This window comes from Stegastes partitus, unplaced genomic scaffold, assembly GCF_000690725.1.
Source record: "Stegastes partitus isolate 25-593 unplaced genomic scaffold, Stegastes_partitus-1.0.2 Scaffold713, whole genome shotgun sequence".
Classification (NCBI taxonomy): Eukaryota; Metazoa; Chordata; class Actinopteri; family Pomacentridae; genus Stegastes; species Stegastes partitus.
Genome location: NW_007578444.1, coordinates 1,519 through 21,745, shown reverse-complemented (window position 1 = coordinate 21,745; position 20,227 = coordinate 1,519). Strand labels below are relative to the sequence as shown.

Sequence of the window (20,227 nt, the reverse complement as noted above, 5' to 3'; positions counted from 1 at the left end):
GGTGCTTGACCTAAATGGGGATATGATGGAAACTGCAAGCCTCCTTCACCAAGCTGCAGCAGTAGAACAGCAAGGTGCTCAAAGACTAACGATAAGGGGAGGACACTCACGCTGTCATATCTCTGTGACCCTGTGTTGGTCTTCAGCAGCTCACCGTCTGGAACTGTCACCCACATGAGATGTTCTGGTTCTTCTGCTCAGTATTGCCCTGCTGCTCCTCTGTATGGAAAGGTCGTTGTTGCTTCATCCAAAATGAATGAGTAAACTGAGAGGACCAGTTCATGCAGATCACCAGATGTGTCCCTGGTGTGAGGACAGGGACAGATTAGCCATCCTCTGACCAAAACCAGCTATTGAGCTTTTATTTCTGGCAAGAAGTTTTGTCCTTCCCAGGCTGTGTGCCATCTTTCTTGATTCTTATGGTAAAACAATATGTTCTTAGGTTTAGTTTCATTGCTTTGCCATTCTCATTTTCAGCAGTTTTGGCTGTTCATTTAGGTGATGAACTGTTTGCCTTTCAATTTGAAAATGTTTGTTTCCTGGTTTTAAATTGTGCAGAGCATGCTGTCCACTAATTGCAGTGTTGGTCATCTAATCCCCACCTACTAAAGTGTCCTTCGGCAAGACACGGAACCCTCGGTTCTCTCTTGATGACACCTTGCACACCAGCTCTGTGGCTACTGGTGTGTTAGTGTGCGTATGAATGTGAAACAATGAAAAATATGACGCGCCTTCAGTACCATGTTGTGTAACTCCCCCTGTGACTCAACAGGTATGCTGTGCAGGCTCACAGAAAATAAATAAAACAAAGGTTAGATATGCAGAAGATTGTATTATTGTGATCTGCAGTGGCTCCACCATACACCTAATTAATATGAGTGAATGATGTGTGATATTACGTTTGTAACACTGATGATTGATTTAGTTTCGCCAGCAAAACACATCAAGTGAGAAAAAAACCTTGACTAAACATAAATCTCTTCTCGTCATAGCACATTTGCCACTTTCTTTACTTTTGCCCTACTGCATTATGCCATCAGCGGTGGCAGAATTGAACAATGGCATAACTTTCATGTTAGCGCTGTGTGCAACCAAGCAGCAAAAGAATAAGCAGAGCACTGATACCTTCAGAACATCTCCAAGATTACAAACATGTGTTGGATTTGTGTTGCAGTGAGAGGAATGTGTCATGTGAGTGTTGACCCAGACTGCCTGAACTTGCTTTTTTTGTATCTGACAGAGACATGAATGGGACAGAATACAAGCTGATACCTGTCAACAGTAGCGCAACAGTAAACCAACTTCTGAACAAGAGATATTTTGGGGTAATTTTACTACTTAGGACCCCCTCTGTGCTTTTGCTATTGAATGACATTTTAAAATAGGACTGTAATTATTAAAAAGTTTGTCTTTTTGTCTGTCGTTTACATTACCTTTTCGTTTTTATCAAAGCTTTCTTCGCTGACTGTGAACAGATTTAGTCACCAAAAGCACTTTGGTTAAAGTTACACGTTCATGTCTTTTACCATTCAGCAAGATTTATAAGTATCCTTATTTTAGAGCCTCCTCGAAACCTCTGTGTAGTTTTCAGTATCAGGACCATAAGTGCACATGCTGTCCAGTGAACTGTAGACAAAAATGTGACTAAACCTTTGTGTGCTGTGTATTGTGTGTTTTGCCTCCGTCACATTACAACAATACTCAAAGCTCAGATGTGTCCAGAAAAGTTTATTCTGAATCCTGTGATGCACACAAACTAAAGCGAGTACAGTGGCAACTGCTATGACTAATGTTTCCTTTTTGTTTTTTGTTTTTTTTCTTTCTCAGGGCTCATCCTTTTTGGTTCCTTTCCTGAGTTTTATTTAAATATATTTGAACAACAAAACAAAACAGATTTTTACTGAGATGACAGTGTTCAATGAAAACTGCTGTTTGCAGTAAATAAAGGAGAGTATGCATGTGATGTCACTGCAAATGTAGTCACCATGGTTACTATCAAGGACACAATCAAAAGCATTTGACATTGTTTTTTTCAACATAGAAAACACACACACACACACACATCCATCCATCCATTTTCTATACACCGCTTAATCCTTATTAGGGTCGCGGGGGGGCTGGAGCCTATCCCAGCCGACTCAGGGCGAAGGCAGGGGACACCCTGGACAGGTCGGCACACACACATACTAATAGTTTTCAATTGGAGTCCAGATCCTCATGTTTTCAAAGGTTCCAAAAACTTTAGGCTGGATGGTGGTGATATTTATATAAACTGATGCAAAGGCATCCAGAAAATCTCAATTTGATGTCGTGCTCAGAAAAAAACCCAACATGACTCACTGTCTTTGGTTTCGATGCAACATAGACTACATGTGTGCTTCTGATGGAGAAAGTGGTGCAAAAATACACATCAATGATTGAGGAAGGAAAAGTTTGTTTGAGTATTTCTCTGTGTAAATGTTCTATTTAATGAAGATTTAGAGGAAGCTGATGCTGTCAGGGAGGAACGTGATGATTTTATTTACATTAAAATGACATAGGAAGAAACAAAAGGGAAAAAACTGACTGTTAGAAGGAATTGTAGCGTGGACATTGTATAAATATTTCTGATTTTTGGTCAGAGTATACAGTAACCATAATCCTACCATGAAGAGAAGTCGTAGTGTTTGGTATGCCACTGCATGGTGGCATATTAAATGTGACATCTGTGGATACTCTCTATACAAAGTGAAGAGGAAAAGGGAGGAAATACTTAAATCAGCCAATAATGTGCCAGGAAGGCTTTTCGTTTTTTCGATGGGTTTTTCTTCCAAAAAACCAAAGATTTTGAGCCCTAGTTATCCTGTTACTAAAACACCTGCAATCAAAATGTAATTTTTTTACTAAATTCAATCTAACCTTTTGTAAATGTTTGTCAGAAAGCGATATTTCTCTCAGGTGACATGATCCTGATGATCAATAAATGTCTTTATAAATGTCTTCTTAAACTTTAAAGGGAACAGCGACATTGAACGCTATCAAATGGCCAATAAGAAAATCCCATTCAAATATACCAGACCAGTAGAAGAATGGCTACAAGAGAAAGGTAATTTCAAATAAACATATGTTTATGTCCTCACTGTTCTGATGAAATGTGAAACAGCTCATGTTCACTTCCAGAAGGAACGCATGCTCTAAGGACTAAATGAACTGTGTGATTTTAATGATTTAAAAACAACGATATCTGTAATACTGCATTAATGCATGTTATAACACAGTCATACACATTGAAATGCTTACGTTTAAAGTTATCATGCCAAAATGATGCTTTGTATTTACAACATTTATTTTTGGTATGAGCCTGAACATGAACGTAAACTGATGCATGCACGTTTATGTGGGCAAAAAATAAAAATGGAATAAAATTACTACGATGCTAAATAGCAATAAAAATTAGCCAATAAATCATAAAATAAATCAATGGATAATAAAAGTCACTGTATAATAGTACAAGGACCAGTGCAAAATGAGAAGTCTACTCAGACTGTTTGGGGATTCTAAAGCTAACCCCACATGTTGTGTCATTTGTGTGGTGCGCTGAATTATGAACACACTTAGGCGGCAACATGACACATATTTATACAGCACTGAGCCAATCATGTTTACATCACTAATGTAACTAAACAGTGCTAAGACAAAAAAAGAATGAAACAACTTCCCTTGTTAAAATAAAAGTTGAAAAGGTGTCAAATAATCTGATGTGTCCAACGTTAACTGTTAGCCCACCAGTCTGATGTGTGTGTGGAGGTGTAATCTGGAGCAGCTTGAGGTCATTTTCTGCTGATTTAACCAAGGCGAACACAGCTGAGCCTTGTGTGATGGCACTGCCCTCCAGCGTCCTGCCCTTCAGTGCAGCACAGATCTGTGGCTGCAGATTTATCAACCTGCTGCATCTGTCTTGTTGCAGTTTAACCAGCTGTAGATACGTGGTGCAAGAATCATCGACATTTGTTTAATGCAAACTGTGAAGTGTTGTTTTTTTGATGCAGATTCAAATGCATCTAGAGTAAAACCACTGGCATTATTCCATGACCTCAGGTTTTTATATTGCTCTTGTATATAAAAATGATCAAATTGACTGCTGAGTCACTTTGCACCAGAAGGAGACTTCTATTCTCAGTGCAACATCTGAGACCCAGTTTCTACCATAATACTAACAACTTGGCAATAAACGATCACACTGGCACAGTCAGGAAAATACCAAACTGGTAAAGTGCAGCTTGAGCTGGTTGTTATGTCGCGTTACATAAAGTTCCCGTTTTAAAGTAGTTCTGCAGCTATTAAAAGGTCGAGTGAAACTTTCAACATAATTGAGTAACTTCCTGTGCAATATCACTGAAATGTTAAATGAATCAAAATTGTATCTTTTAATCATTATATTCATTTTAAATTGAATCAGTGTATAATTAAAAGCCAACAGGTCAGTTAGCTACACTGAATATATGGGCTCCAAAGTACAACCTCAGCAAAACAAACACGACTATTTACTTTATTAGTAACGTTGCTGTTTTGCTGTATTTTGGAACATTCAATATTTTGGTTATATTGTGCAGGTGTGTGCTCATTTCTATTGTATCCTCTATAATAAAATGTGCTTTTCCCTGTTGAAAATGTCTTACTCTGGATGTCTTCTCCAGGACGGCAGCTAACAATTTTCAACACTCAAGCAACGGTCGCAATTGGTGGTAGCGATCGCGGCAGACCCTTTCAGGGTCAACTGTCGGGCCTTTATTACAATGGCCTTAAGGTGTTGAACATGGCTGCTGAGGGCAACCCTAACATCAAGATTAATGGCAGTGTGAGGTTGGTAGGTGATGTGCCCAGTGTGGCAGGTTCAGCCAGGACCACAGCCATGCCTCCAGAGATGTCCACCACCTTTATAGAAACTACTACCATGATGTCCACCACGACCACACGGAAACACAGATCCTCCTCAACTGTACAGGTATGGCCAGACTTCAAAACAACATATACAGGGAAATACACACAGACTAGATTCACATTCCTCTGTTTCTGTGTGGTTAAAATCCATTCTTGAAGTGTCAGTGTAAGAGATGGTGGACAAAATAGTGGTTTCAGATGAACTTTGCAATGTGAATATTTTAGATAGATTCGGGGCTGTGGACTTTGTCTCCCATTTCTTCTAATGGAAGCGTGATAAGAAAAAATCTTTTGATGCCAGTAAGACCAGAAGAATTACAAAACTGGTTCAGTGTACACATGGGCACCATATGTCCCTGCTATTTTCAGACAAACTTAAAAAATACGTACCTGTCCTTAAATTGTGGTGATGGCCGCTATCTTCTGACTGTGGAAAAAAAAAAGGCATGGGTGGGTAGATTCTACTGTGTACTGAATGACATACTTGGGAGTGACAGTCTGCATAAGGTACTTTGAGATATCAGCCTAATTGCTGTTGCAGATCCTCTTGAGGTGTCTTTGATTTGTGTTCGTTGCTAATGACAACTGAAAATGCTGCTGTTTCACATTAAAAGTCTTTTGTTGTTCGGCAGTTGCAGAAAAGTCATGCTTTGGTAGAATGAACCAAGTCTTACTCCCCCCATGTTACATGCAACCCCGTTGTCAGGACCCCTTGGTGTTGTATGTGAATGCGGTGGGTAATCTTTGAATGCACAGGGTAGTTCAGTGAAAGCTGTAAGCATTGGTGATAGGTTCTCTGCTGTTTTCATCACTGTCACTGATTTTCAGACAAGAAGTTAGTCTTGTAACATGTGGTTAATGTTGTAAAGGAGTGTATTTTACCCCAACAAGAAAGGACATCTTGTGCATACCTCTGAGACGCTAACTGCTTTGACAATCCACACTCTGAGAATGACGAGTCGGTAGAACTGCTCAGATTTTGTTTGTCATGCCTTGCCTTTTACTTATCATGTTTGTTGACAAAAAGTCTTAACTCAAGGTCCAATTAGGCTTTTAGACACAGTTGAACTTGTAATATAAAAGCTAAGTGGTGACGACCCGTCTTCCCAGAGCACAACATCTTAGAACAACAGAGAAAGGGACGGACTAAAGGTCGAGGTGACAAATAGACCTGCTGAGATTCTGATTTATTGGACACTGCTACATTGTTGTGAGACTTGCATGACTTACAGGATCTTAACAAGAAGTCATCACTTATCACAAACCATTCAACAGCCTAAAGACAATCAGAAAAACTTTCTCTACAACTTGCAGCCTCTTTTTTTCTTTTTAGTTCAACAACAATTTCTTTTTTATTCTGTTTTCTTTTCTTTTTGCTTGGAAGCTGGGGGAAAAAAAGACACAAACACCGAAAACAGACATGTGCTGTCTGTGACCATCAGACCAAAACCACTCACAGCATCCAGAGCTCAGGGGTCATCCACCTGGAGAAAGATCACTGAGGACATTCACACCTGACACCAGGGATCATCTCAGACCGCAGACAGAGGTTTCCATCTCCTCCCATATGACTAGTAAAATTCCCCAGCAGCTGATCAATCTCTGTGACAACTAAGCCATCTCACATCAACTGAGGGAAACTGTGTAAAAAAACTCAGTTCTGAAAAACAATGAACCCTGAGTTAAGATATTTTCGTCAAACTAGTGTTTCAGTGGTTAATAATGTTCACTTTCTAACTTGATTTGTGTATCTTCCCCCTGTCCTTGTGTGTCTTCTGTGTTTCTTGTTGTTTGTGTTTGACTTCTGATGACCACCGTTCTGCCCGTGAAGCATACAGGAGAGGACATGGTGTCATCTGCAGAGTGTTCAAGCGATGACGAAGACCTGGAGGAGTGTGAAAGCCAAGCAGGTGGGCTAGGTTAGTTTGCATTTGCTTGCTTTCTTTGTGCATTCACCCATCGGCATCAGAGGATCAAGGCATCCTCAAAGCATCACACCCCCATGGTTAGACAAAGTGTAACTTCATAAAACAGCCAATGTAGCAACAGTCAGAGTAGCAAACTGCACGACATGTAATCCAATCCAAGGAAAGCTGCGTTAACAAATACAAAGTTTACAGTCAAATTGAAAACTGTTGAATGTGTACATCAGTCATACATAGTTTGTTTAGCTTGTTGCTAGTTGACAACAGTACCATAGAAAGCCATTGATATCATGAGCTACACTTGCACATGGGGTCTTTCAAAGTGGTTAACATGGTCACCAATATACATACAAATGTTGTCTGCTGAAAGGAATAATAGGGCTTAGTACATGTCATCATAAGTGTGCTACATTTGTATGACGGTGAACCATGTTCTCTGCACTGATGCTGCAAAATGTTCCACGTCATGTTTGAGTCCATCGCTCCTGCCATTCAATGCTCCACTGATTTTCATTTTGAAACAATACATTTTGACAGTTTTTTTTTTTTGTTTTTAAAAATTTGTTTTCAGCTAAAATGAGTGTTGCCTAGATTACACTGTTGTTTCGTTTTGTTTTTTACTTTTTTTGTTTTCATTTGTGCTTTTCCAGATTTAGAGGCTTGCGTTGGTACATGTGATAGAGAACAGATATCATTGAATTTCTGTGTACAGGTTTTTCTTTTTTTTGGGTCATACTTTTGCTTTTAGGTGTACTTGTTATTCTGTCTTTTTTGTATATAATTATTAAAAAATTCTAAAATGTTGTGATAACTTCAGAGAATCAGTTTGAAAGAATTTGGGAATTTCCCTGTTTTAACAACTTTTTATTTTTGTGCATAAGAACAGTCAGTTGTACCAAATACCAAGTGTCATACCAAAGAATAAAACTTTTACACACCTTTATAAGGTGGATGATAGATTATTTTCGAAAGGGTTTTCAGTTTTAGTAGGACGGTATAGTTTTGTAGCCCATTAAGACAACATAGAAAATATCTTTAAAACTGAGCTTGTGGATTTTAATTTCCTGTCAGAATATTAGATCATTTATTTTTAAAACAGTTAGGGGCTCAGATTGATGTCAGGGAGGAAAAATGATGGTTTGCTATTCTGCAAAAAAAAAAAAAAAAAGCTGAGCTTGTGGGACTTGCACTCTATGACATCCCATAAGACAAGATGCATTTAGCTTAATCTCAGCAGTAGAAATAAGATTAAGTTGTTGTTTTTTTTTAAGTAAAGTGTTTTGTATAGTAACTCCTAATCTAACTGTAAAGAATAATATTCTATAAACACTGAGATGCATGACTGGTGAGGACTTTAGTGTTATTCTGCTTTTTGAAGGTCATTCCCAAATTTTTTCAAAGAGTATGTGAAAGATTGTTGTGGAAATGGGTTAAAAACTGTGCTGTGAAGCCTGAGATCCATGGGGATTTGTGAAGAAAGACAAAGACAGGGCCCCAGTCATCCAATCATGTGTTTACACAGAAATTCACACCATTCTAACCCTAACATCACTTTAACGTTGACAGCTGCATGCTTTGATTTTCAATTTCCTTTGCTCTTTTTGGAAGTCAATGCTATTTCCCGTTGTTTTGACTTTTTTCTAAATTTTGTTACCAAGATATCATTCCCGTCTATTCGCCAACTGTCCAAAAATGCATTTTTGTATTTTGGCCTCATCATGTGTGGCATGACATTTTGGTGGATGCTAACTGTTTCCACATATTTTCTGGGGTACCATGTTGCTTTGTACCCTGCAGCTTTAAAAGAAAATATCCCTGTTCTTTTTACAGAGTTAATACAAAGGCAAAAAAAAAAAAAGAAAAAAAAAAAAACATTCTTGCCATCAGCTTCTTCTTCCTGAACAGCAGAAGTTCAATGTGTAATTTGCAATATGGTCCAATTCGTTGCTGGGTCTTGCTATCGTTTCCCTTCTCCTAATCCCTGTGGCTTGACTGCATTCAAATCGATTTTAGAGTAGATGGCATAAAAAGATTTTTTTCTTTTTTTTTCTTTTTTTTTTTTTGCCACAAATTCAGATATTTTCCACATTAATTTTCTTCTTAAGCAATCATTGATATCAAACTCTTCAAATCATCCTGTTCAGGGTGACCTTTGATCATTTCTTTGCATGCTTTTTGACTGATCCTTGACATCCCCCCGCATTTAGACTGTTCTGTCTGCATTTGTGTTAAAGTTGTAAGCCATTTTTGCGGTCGCAGCGTCATCAAATGTCGTCTATCTTACCCCACACTGTCTTTATTTTGTCAGTGTGGCTGTTGTCTGTCTGGTTTGTCTGGAGAAGTTATCAAGTGATTCTGTTCTCTGTTGTAGACCTTTTGTTCTCCTTTCCGTTCAATTAATTTCATAAGATGGCAATTAAAAAGGGTTCTTAAATGATTTATATTGTAAACTATTCCATATTTACTGAGCAAGTAACCAGGTTCTAGGTTTCTTTTTTTATTTGAGGTCATAGATATTTTTGCTCATCAAAAATGATGAACTACACCCCAGAACAAATAATAAACAATTCAATCATTTACCACAAATGATAAATTTACCTTCTGTAAGCTGTCACTGTCACTCTCACAATACAAACCTGCTAATTAATGATGAGATGGTTGTCGAGTAAACGTCTAATAGACCCACTCCATTTTTTAGTTCTTAGTCTTTTCCTCACAATTCAGAACTTTAGCTGGCATTACGCAAACACAAAATCCTAAAAATCATACAGATGTCTCACCACACAGTGAAAACAGTATCACAGGAGTCGCTTGGGAAGGTGTGAAACTCAACTTTACCACAGCATTCAAAGAGTGCAAGTATCAGAGGAGACACAGTATCTTTGGCCCGTGCTGAAAATAGATGAGAATAGAATAGAATAGAAAAATACTTTAATTATCCAGGCCTGGAAAATTATTGAAATTATTGGGTGATGAAGGAAATGATGGAGCGCTGGCCCTTGACTCAAAGCCTAAGAAGTGAAGGTATAGTCTTGGCCTCTATGTCTTTGTAGATTCCCAGTTATCCAGGTTGAGGTAATCCTAACAATTTCATTAGAAGCAACTGGACTTGAAGACATTTCACCTCTTAACTAAGAGGCTTTGATGCATCTTGGATGAAGCGTTCCGTTGCCTTCTGTTGAAGCTCTTTGGATAGTCTTGCCCTAAATCTGAAAAATGATGTGGCGAAGGCAGATGGGCCCAAAACAAAGATGGCTAATTTTCTTTGTTGTTGCATTAAATGTTGAGTCTGTTACAGATGTGAGAGCAAATATAAGTAACTATTGTTTTAATGTATGTAATTAAGATGTGATATACTGCAAAGATTCCTTTGCTTGTGGAAAACAATGTGCTCAGATAGCCTTTACCTCTCCTCATGCGTCTCCTCTCCACACCAAGAACCAGCTTGAGGATCTTTCTGCTGCCTTGCTCATGTTCTTGATGACTCGACTCCTTTCAGTTCAACCTCAGTGAGCATGTATGCTGTCTTCTAGTCCTGCTTCTTGCAGTCGATAACCATCCTTCAAATGTTCCTCTTCTCATGCACTTCTTTTTTGCAATCCTCCTGTGGACTGTCGGGTCCACCATGGTGATGTTCTTGGTGGTTTAACAATCTGCTGTGGGAACTTCAAAGGGCCCTCCAGGTCTACAGATAACTGCTAAGCTTGTGGTGTTGCCAGCACGCCCAAAGGCACTCTGGTCCTGCACGTGGCCATTCACCTTGTTTCACAAAGGTGATCCTCTGTGTGGAGGGTGGACTTGTCTGCAGCTGTTGATTCTGATGGCTTCTGTAGTTGGGTTCAGCCCTCGGTTGCGGTGCCAGGTGTAGTGGCCCTGCTCCAGGACTTTCAATCATCAGCTTAAGATTTGCTCCTCCTTCTGGCACAGTTCAGGGAGACGTAGGGGACTGGGAAAGACATCATACACTGTCTGCTTCAGGAACAGGATGGGGCTGCCAGACATCTGCCCGAGGGATTTTCCAACCCATGGCCTGCTCCCATTTTATTCAGGCTCCCTGCTGGTTCATACCCACAACTGTACTAGCACTGACCTCACTTCCTCCTGAACCAACCTCTGTGTTGCCTTTCCCTTGTCCTTCAGTAGGGATCATCTTCAGGCCAGCTGTTCCACCAGAACTCTACACTTCCTCCCTCAATTGCTTCTTGGGCCACCTGTCAGTCACTCAAGTCCTCACACATCATCACCAAGCCTGCTTGAATCACCATAAAACTTGCCTTCCAGGGACTTTAAAGAAGAACTTTTACACTTCAGCTGAGCAGTGCCGGTGCTGGTCGATCACTGTTCTACACTGAAGGTGTCACACTCCTCTGACAGAACGGATCCGCTTTTATTTTTCAATCCAGCTGCCACAACCACTTCCATGTAGACACAATGTAAGACTCTCAGATTATGACCTGCGAGACCAGCGAGTGTTCTAAATGTTGAGCGTTTGGACACTGTAGTATCACACAGATGCTATTCCATTATGATTAAAATAAGGCTCCTTCTGCTTGACCATCTCTGATTTGCTTGAAACGTGTTATGAATATTTAGAGTGGTATCTGTGGAATTTTAGCTTCATACATCAGATACTTTCTGAGATATATTTTTTCAAATCTGTTGTTGGTCCACTTTCTGCACATTTTCTTGGGCATTAATATTTGAGGCTGTGTTTGAATTAAAATGTCTGGTGTCAAGGTGAAAAGTTTTATTTTTGAGCACACTTGAAAGACAGATCATGCAGAAGCCAAGTACAGATATTTTCTGAACTATATGTAGCTGCATGTCACAATGACACTAAACAAAACATGTACAATACTTTTATATGAAATATCGGTCACAAATATGAAAACAGTTATTTCCGCAGGACTTTTATAACTGATTGAGCAGTTATGATAAGTTGTACCGTAAAAAACGAAAATATTGCTATTCTTCTCCCTCTCCCTCTCTCTCGCTCTCTCTCTCTCTCCCTCTCTCTCTCTCTCTCTCTCTATTACACTTATTAAATTCATATACTTACTGGATGGTTCGAGGTAAACTCTTAAGATGTTACTGTAAACACTCACACTTGAACTTTCTGCACAGTCCAGCTTGTGATATTGGTCTTGAAGGCCCAGTTTGTTCCCAGTGGAACACAAACCAAGGGGAAGATTAAATGGATTGTCTTGCTATTTTTTGAGAATCATTTTATTTCTTCTACTTGGATTAAGCTATGTAGTTGTTTTTTTTTTTTTTACTATATCTGCTCAGTCATGAAAGTTCAGCAAAAATAACTTTTTTGTGATGAAAAACTTTTCTGTGTTTTGTTTGGTATCATTGTGACATACAGCTTTACTGGTTGACTTCTGCATTATTAATTGTTTTGTTAACAAGACAGCTGTCTTATGCTCAAAGATGGGATTTTTCTTTGCCCCCCGTACATATGAACCAATGAACACACTGACTCTCACAGTCATTAGTGAGTTTCAAGGTGGAACGACTCAGCCATTGCGTTAATTTCTTATTTTACTCAAAACACCCAATAGACATGTTGAAGTTAAAAAAAGAAAAAAAGGGAAAAAAAGCCTTTTACCAGAGTGGGTCATTAAGACGTCATCACAATATATTTAAATAAATAAATAAATACTAGCAGATGAAGCACTGATAAGAATAAAAGCAATACGTAAAATAAATAAATAATCACATTTAAATTAGTGTGTAAAAAGGTGCTAAAATGTAATTTTATTTTGAAAATAGGTTCATTTTATATATCATATATTAGGAAAAGAGTTTGTAAATCGCATTAAAATTGTTTCTGAACCAGGTTTACTTGGGGTTTCACAGAAATTCAGAAAAGTGTTTCAAACTACAAACAGACTTTTTTTTTTTTTTTAAAGACCGTATATAGCATCTGAAATGAACAAAATGACAAATCATGCATGTCACATGGCTGTAGTACATCTACTGATATATATTTGCTTCCTGCTACCACCAGTCTGTGTTAATTTTCACTTGAGCTTTGACTAGTCAGAGATGTGCCATCTTATGGAATTCCTCTCTATTTACATTTTTACCTACATGGAGAAATAAAACATGTAGACAAAATATTGAATCATATGTCAGAAGACACCGCGGGTTTAAAGCTGGTATCCGTAGTATTTTTTCTACTTCACTAAACGTTCATTTATCCTTGTGAGTGGTGGAGTTCTAGTGTAACATACAAACTGCAGGTGTGTTTGGCCCTGTTTTCACACCAGGTTTGTTTGTTTGGCTACTGGTCCTCTCCAGGAGAGCTGCTGCAGTCAGACTGGTTTACTGTGGTTCTGGTGGTACATTGGTTCTCCTCATTAGTGCAGATGTGTTGCCAGGAAAGAACACTGGGAACTGGTATAGTGTGGTAACAGCTGCAGGTATTCTAACAGAGGACATCTTACACCCTGTGGAGGAAGTAGCACTTTTTCACTGCTGGCCAAAGTCAAGTATCGTGTGTGACATCAAGTTTGGCTTTGACTGTTACTCTTGGCTCTTGGTCAGTGAGGTGTTTTAATCTCCCTCTAATGGGAGCTTAGACGGCATTCTGACAGCCCACAAACCCTACCACAGTTCAAGCACAGCTGATCATAGCCACGGCTTTTTTTCTGTTTCTTTTCTTTTTTTAACCCTGAGGCCTGGTGCTACATCAGTGATCTGACCTAAACTGCCACTATAGATTACTACTGCTGCTTGGTTACCCTCTGGTTCATGAGGCCATACCTGTGACACAATAGTATTTTCATGCTTTTTTTTCAGCTTACATTCCTTTAGCGTTACTAGTTTTATTTGCGGGGTGGTTTAGATAAACTGCAAGCTTTCACCCAAACTTCCAACTGCCATGTCTGGAGCGCACCTTCCACCACTGCACAGGGCAATAACATGCACTGGATATCAGCTTTAGGCCTGTCTTTTGACTCAGTATCATATTTGAATTCTGAAAAAAAAAAAATACATTTCACGTTTTGTACAACATTATGAATATATGTTTTATGTTTTTCTTTTGTTTCTCTTCCCCACGACTATCAGTTAAACTTGAGCTGTGTCCCAATTGCATACTGCATACTAATCTGAACCCACTTGTTATGGGAGGGGGGTGACGTTGGGGTGTTTACACTGGAACAGTGACAAAATTAAATCGACTTAAACGTGTCAGTTTGCATACTGACTCTTGACATTTGTTGTCTGCTGCTAAGGGATACGACTGTGCCACAGTGCAACGCACAGCAGGAACAGTGGAGAATTTCCTGTGGCTTTACAAAGCTGCCGACCGACTGCTGTGTGTCACACTGCACATGTTGCATCATGAGCATCACATGCTGTTTCTCGCTAACACAAAGTGCCACATTAAGTTGATGAACTATTGTCTGTGTATGGGATTGGGACACAGTGTCCGTCTCCTATTTTTCTAACATCGGTCAGTCCTACCTGCGCCCAGTTTGCTGTGTTGTTTCTTTTCTACTTTCCCTAAATGCAACTTACTTTAAGCATGCATCAACATCCTGCAGTACAACTAAAACAAAACCAAATAATAATAATAACCCATTCTCAGCCAGTACCGTCTCTCTCTGATGTACACCCAGACTGCACGGCCGGTTCATGTTTAAAGACTAACATTACAGATAGATTTGTCATCAGGAAGCACATGAGAGAGGAGCCCGTCTTCCAGTCGAGTGCCTCTCTCAACGGTGTCTGTTTTCTATTGTGTGCATCTGGTTGTAGTGTGTGCAAAATTTTAAATGGCTTTGTTCTTTCATCTTAACATTTTTCATTTGGTAGTTTTAACTGGTCATATTTTTGTAGTTATATAACTGATCACTGACATTTTGGTTCTGATTATGTTTTTTGGGCTTATTATAAGTATGCTTTTTTTCCTTTTTTTGTAAATCAGAAAATATCTAAATCACAGTGTGAAATATTTTTGATATAATTTGACTTTTTGGGATTTGGAACTCCTTCAGTGACTAGCTTGTGTGTTTTATTTCCAACAATATGCTGACCTGGCAAATATGAAACTAACAAAGCACCACTCAAAGCAACACGACTAACTCAACTTCAGGATATATTTTTTAAAAACACATGTAAAAGCCCACAAATTAGCAGGTGAAGCAGTTCCAGATCTACTTTTCATATATCTTCCATTTTTCAGATCTTTAAAAAAAATCTATTTTGACAAAACAAATTAATCTTTGCTGAATAATATTTTGACTGTAAGAAAAAAACAAATGAATTGCATGGCTAAGAAGTTGCAGTTTAGGGTTTGTAAGACATGTCAGTGTTAGAGTTCTTCTGTTCTTTTCTGTAGATGGGCATGTATATTGCTCATTGTTTGTATATCCCCATCCCTTCCTTACAGCCAAAAGCTCTAATGCCGCCCGACCGCTTCGTACTGCCTTTACATGGACATGGCAACTGACTTACACTGTCACCCTCATCATCCTCATTTCCTATGTAGTATGTTCATAGGTCCCAACCCTTCTTCACCTTCTCCCTTGTCTTTAGAGATATTAAAATATGAAGTCATCCATCCATTCTACACTAAAGAACAAATGACAAATTAAGCAAAAATTGTAACATGAATAGATTTTAGGTACCATTGAAGTCTCTTGCAATGAAAAAATGCAGATACACATTTTTTTGTATAAACAAATTATTTACCAGGAAAAAACAAAACATTAAAAACAGAATTATGGTGTTTATTTTTTATGTTATGTGGTGTGGATGTATGTGTTGTTGCCTCCCTGTACCGTCATGTTTTAAGATAGAACACAATCTTCAATGGATAAAATGATCTTTAACGGTACCAAGTGGCTATCCAACATTCTTACACAACTTTTCCTTTGTAAATTCTTTTCTTCATGCCTAAATCATGCGGGCAATTTGTTGATGTAAGTTGAAAATATCCAGTATGTATGTTTTCACTCTCTTTGAATTGTGTTTTGTGGATGCAGTTTGCAAAATGCGAGAATTGGAACATTTCAAAATGACTATTCTTCTGTATGTCACAGCAAATGCAACTCGGCTGCTGTTACATGTAGCATATTCTGTAATTTCTCATCATTGATTTTACTTTATTTTTTTAAAGATATAGGATATGAATATAAGTAGATGTTGTGTTGGGGGACCAGTTCTTATCAGCTGTAACCTGCAATATGTGAAGAGGTGGAGGGAGATCATTCCTTTTCACTTATAATCTGAACTCTTTAGGTTTTTTTTACATGCTAGAGTTTCTCAACCTTTAAACAAACAAGTCATTCATTGTAGTGTCCCAAAAGATCAATTCTAGGATTTGTTCCATCAAACCTGACTGGTTGTTGAGAACATTTGCTGCAAAATGCTACATGTACTCTGTCAATACAAAACAACACAAGCAGCACTTTTTTTTTTTGAAAGTTTGCAAACTGCATCTCTGACCGAGCTGTGACATGTGACAACTGAATGAGTCTTTAATAGCATTTTATCATTTGAAATTCTGGAATAAAAGGCCTTTGTTCAATCTTGAGTTGTGTGCTTGTGAATGTATGTGTTGGTGTTTGTGATAATTTGTGAGTAACACAATTGTTTGCTTTATATCGGATGTGCATCAAAGGCTCCATATGCACATGCTTGATGGCAGTGGATACTTTCTGTGTCACTCTGAATATTCACTCCAGTGATACCTGCTCAAGATTACAAACCCTTAATAAGTGGAACATAGTTTTCTTCTTCAAATTTGGCTTTCAACATGTGTCTGCTCTTGTCACCAGAAAGACATTTACTTTAATGTGCATTAGCTGATTAACAATGAAACCCTTTTAAGACTTAAAACTAAATTAACTAAAGCAGTCACAGGTCTGTGTAACACTGCAGGTCTTTGTTCAGTTCAGAGTCAAGGCGAGGTCAAGGTGTTTTTTTTTTTTTGGTGGGATTTTTGAAAGACAAAAATGTAAAAAATATATATATGTATACATATTGCATCTTTTAGAGTGCACTATTGGCCAACCACAGACCAGGCAGTGCAGCTAATACAGCACACCTGAGCGTGCAGTTGTCCTGTTGTTATTGTGGTTACAGTCATTTTGTTCAGATAGAACTTTTTTTTTTTTTTTTAAATACAGCCTGTAGGTGAATAAATGGATGAAAATAAAAACAACATTGTTATCACTATTTCATAGACAATATATACTCCATACATTCTATTGATGTCTAACATGTAGTATAACAAAAAACTGCAAAGTGCTACACAGACCACCACGTTATGTCTTGTTCAAAAAAGACAATGAGACACAAGTATTCAGTCGACAGTGTGGAAGAACTACTGTACTTGTTAGACATGTATGTCAGGCCTTCCACCGAAGATAGAAACTGTTGTATTGCTTACAGGAGTTTTACTAATAGCATTTTCAGTGACAAATACCTTTCCTAAGAACTACACAGCTGAAAACTTGAGGAGCATTTTGCTTTGTAGTCATATTTATCAAGAATGTTAAATGGAATTCCCAAGATGAAGTGTATTAAACACACCTCTAGTAAACCTTACTGTTAGCTCCTGAAGGGAAGGCGATACGGTAAACTAGTAACTTCCCATTCTGACTGATTTTAGACATCATTTACATTTGGAAGAAGTTGTTCTGACTTTATCTTTTTGGTTTAACTGTGTTTAAGAAGAAAACTAATAAATTGAAGGCACGTCCGTATTTAAACTGATCTGGTAGGAGACCTGGTCTTCTGTTCTTCTGGTGCACAAGAGTCAAACTACAACATGAAGCTGCCCAACACACACTGGATGAAAGATGTGTTATGACAACTTTTATCCATCCCAGAATTTTACTGAGGGTGAGCATTCAGGTGGCTTTGCTCTGCCATTGACCTGGTATGAATTCAACAAAACAGTTATAGTTAAACAACTTTTTCCTGGTATCAGAGCTGCTTTTGTGATGGAATCATTGTATTGATTGAGAACTGAATGGGTCATTTAACAACCCTGTCAAGAAGGAGAACAATGCAGAAAACAACAGATAAGACAGGCAAGACCCAATGCAATCATTATAGTTTGATGACCAGTGTTACCAATCATGTGAGAAAGCCTATCTAGTCCATCTTTATCCATGTGCGATGCCTTGGTTGTAATACATGACCTAGCACTTGGCCTCATTCATAAAATCAGGACTAATTTGATTCACTCTTCTGGATACAGCATGTATAAATTAAAAACTAGAAATGTTCACATGGACAAACAAATAGCTAAACTAATACGCACACATATATAAATGTAAGATTACAACATACAGTTGTTTTTTTTTTCTGTTTTGATACGTTACCTGGTATGTGTGTCCACTTTAGGATTAGATTCAAAACTTTTTTCTCTGGATGTAAAGAAATCTGTGATTTGCATCCAACTCAGGAATGAAAGTTTTTTTTTTTTTTTTTTTTTCTCAACAGATCAATCTACACAGTTCAGCTCTGCACCAGAGAAATGTCTGTAGAACTATGACTGCAGTTTTTTGTATTGCCATAAAAAAGCAAGAGGTTTAAGACGATCAGAGAGCCACTCTAGTTTTTATTGTTACTGCATGTGCAGCTATTGATAGTTTTTCTAAATACTAACTTACACTTTTCAAGGAAAAAATATTGTTCTGCCAAAACATTATCTTATGACTGTTCCTACCCTGCAAAATACAGTTTCACTCATTTGTATTTATTTCATTAAATATATAAGTTTGCATTCACAGATTGTCACGAAGTTCATTAAATATGACCGACAAAGAATGAAGTGCATTTAACTAGAGCGAGCGCAATTAAATTCAGAATTGCTTGATCTTTCCGGCTCATCCTTGCACACCTCTTAAGCCTTTTAGAACTAATACAAGGATTTAAACACAAATATGGCAGATTTCAAAATGGCAAAATTGGGCAATGGTTGACGTACCATGTCAATGTTCACAGATTTGGGTTTAGTCGCTGCCTGTTGTGTTTTTCTGTCTAGGTGTGTTAGATTTTGTATGCTTCATAAAACACTTATGTTGTCGTCTAATGTGACTACCTGTCTGTCTCCAACCCAGGAGCTGAGTTAGTCATCAGAGTACTTGAGGATCCATTAGCGCACCCCTCTGTAGCTCCTCGTGCACCCTTCATTCCCACTCCCTCAACCCACCACCCACTCCTCACCATTATTGAGACCACCAAAGAGTCCCTGTCCAAGGCCACTGAGGCGGGGGTACCTTGCTTGTCGGACCGAGGCAGCGATGATTGTGATGATGATGGCTTGGTGATATCGGGGTATGGCTCTGGGAAAGCGTTCAAGTCTAACCTGCCCCCTACTGATGATGAAGATTTTTACTCGACCTTCTCCTTGGTAACAGATAAGACCTTGTCCACGTCAGGCTTTCAAGGTGACTACAAAGCAAACGCACCCAAGACTTTTATACCTAACAAACCTTCCATCTCCAGACGCAGTAGGACTACCACTACCGCCATACCACTAACCGCCGACCAGAGCCGCACCACCACCACCTCTGCCTCCACCGCAACCCTCCACAATGCTCCGGCCAAACAGCCGGCTGGCAAAATGAATAACCGCGAGCTAAAACCCCAGCCCGACCTAGTGTTGCTTCCATTGCCCACATCCTTTGAGGTAGACAGCACCAAGCTGAGGGGCCCATTAATAACCTCCCCAATGTTCCGTAATATACCCACAGCACTCCCCACAGAGCCAGGCGTCAGGCGAGTTCCAGGGCCCTCGGAAGTGGTCCGTGAATCTAGCAGCACCACCGGGATGGTCATCGGAATAGTGGCGGCCGCTGCCCTGTGCATCCTCATCCTTCTGTATGCCATGTATAAGTACAGGAACAGGGATGAAGGCTCCTACCAGGTGGACGAGAGCAGGAACTACATAACCAACTCAGCTGTGCAGAGCAATGGCGCTGTCATGAAGGACAAACAGCAGAGCTTGAAAGGCAGCAACAAGAGACAGAAAAATAAGGATAAGGAGTATTATGTGTGACTGTGAGACTTTCGTGAACACGTGAGAGTAAAGAAAGAAAGCACTAAGAGACCATTTACCTACCAGTTTCCTTGTGAGGAGCTATGACAAATGATGGTATAACATGGAACTTGAATAATCCTATACTGTGCTGAGTAGTTGAACTGATGATATGTACTGTAACATAAAGCACACTTACTATTAAGCATATGCTTAATGACAAGGTTAAATAGCAACTTTAGAGACCTTACTCTTCTATCTGGTCAGAGACATTATCAGTATAGAAATATTTCACAGCATCATTCTCCTAAGTGACTTTTAGAACTCTGTGATCCTTGGCATTAAACAATTTTTTTGTGAAATTGTTAATTAC

The 20,227-nt window shown here is 38.8% G+C and overlaps 1 protein-coding gene across 2 annotated transcripts in view; it reads left to right on the top strand.

The window, feature by feature from the left end:
* The window catches only part of nrxn3a (neurexin 3a), a 177,530-nt gene extending 157,655 nt beyond the window's left edge, over positions 1-19,875 (top strand). The window contains exons 21-23 of one of the 2 annotated variants that reach the window (XM_008291066.1): positions 4,677-4,984; positions 6,752-6,839; positions 19,571-19,875. In XM_008291066.1, the coding sequence (XP_008289288.1) occupies positions 4,677-4,984; positions 6,752-6,839; positions 19,571-19,875 (701 nt within the window). The remainder of the gene's footprint in view (positions 1-4,676; positions 4,985-6,751; positions 6,840-19,570) is intronic. The other variant, XM_008291068.1, reaches the window with a different exon arrangement.
* Positions 19,876-20,227: the final 352 nt, after the last annotated feature.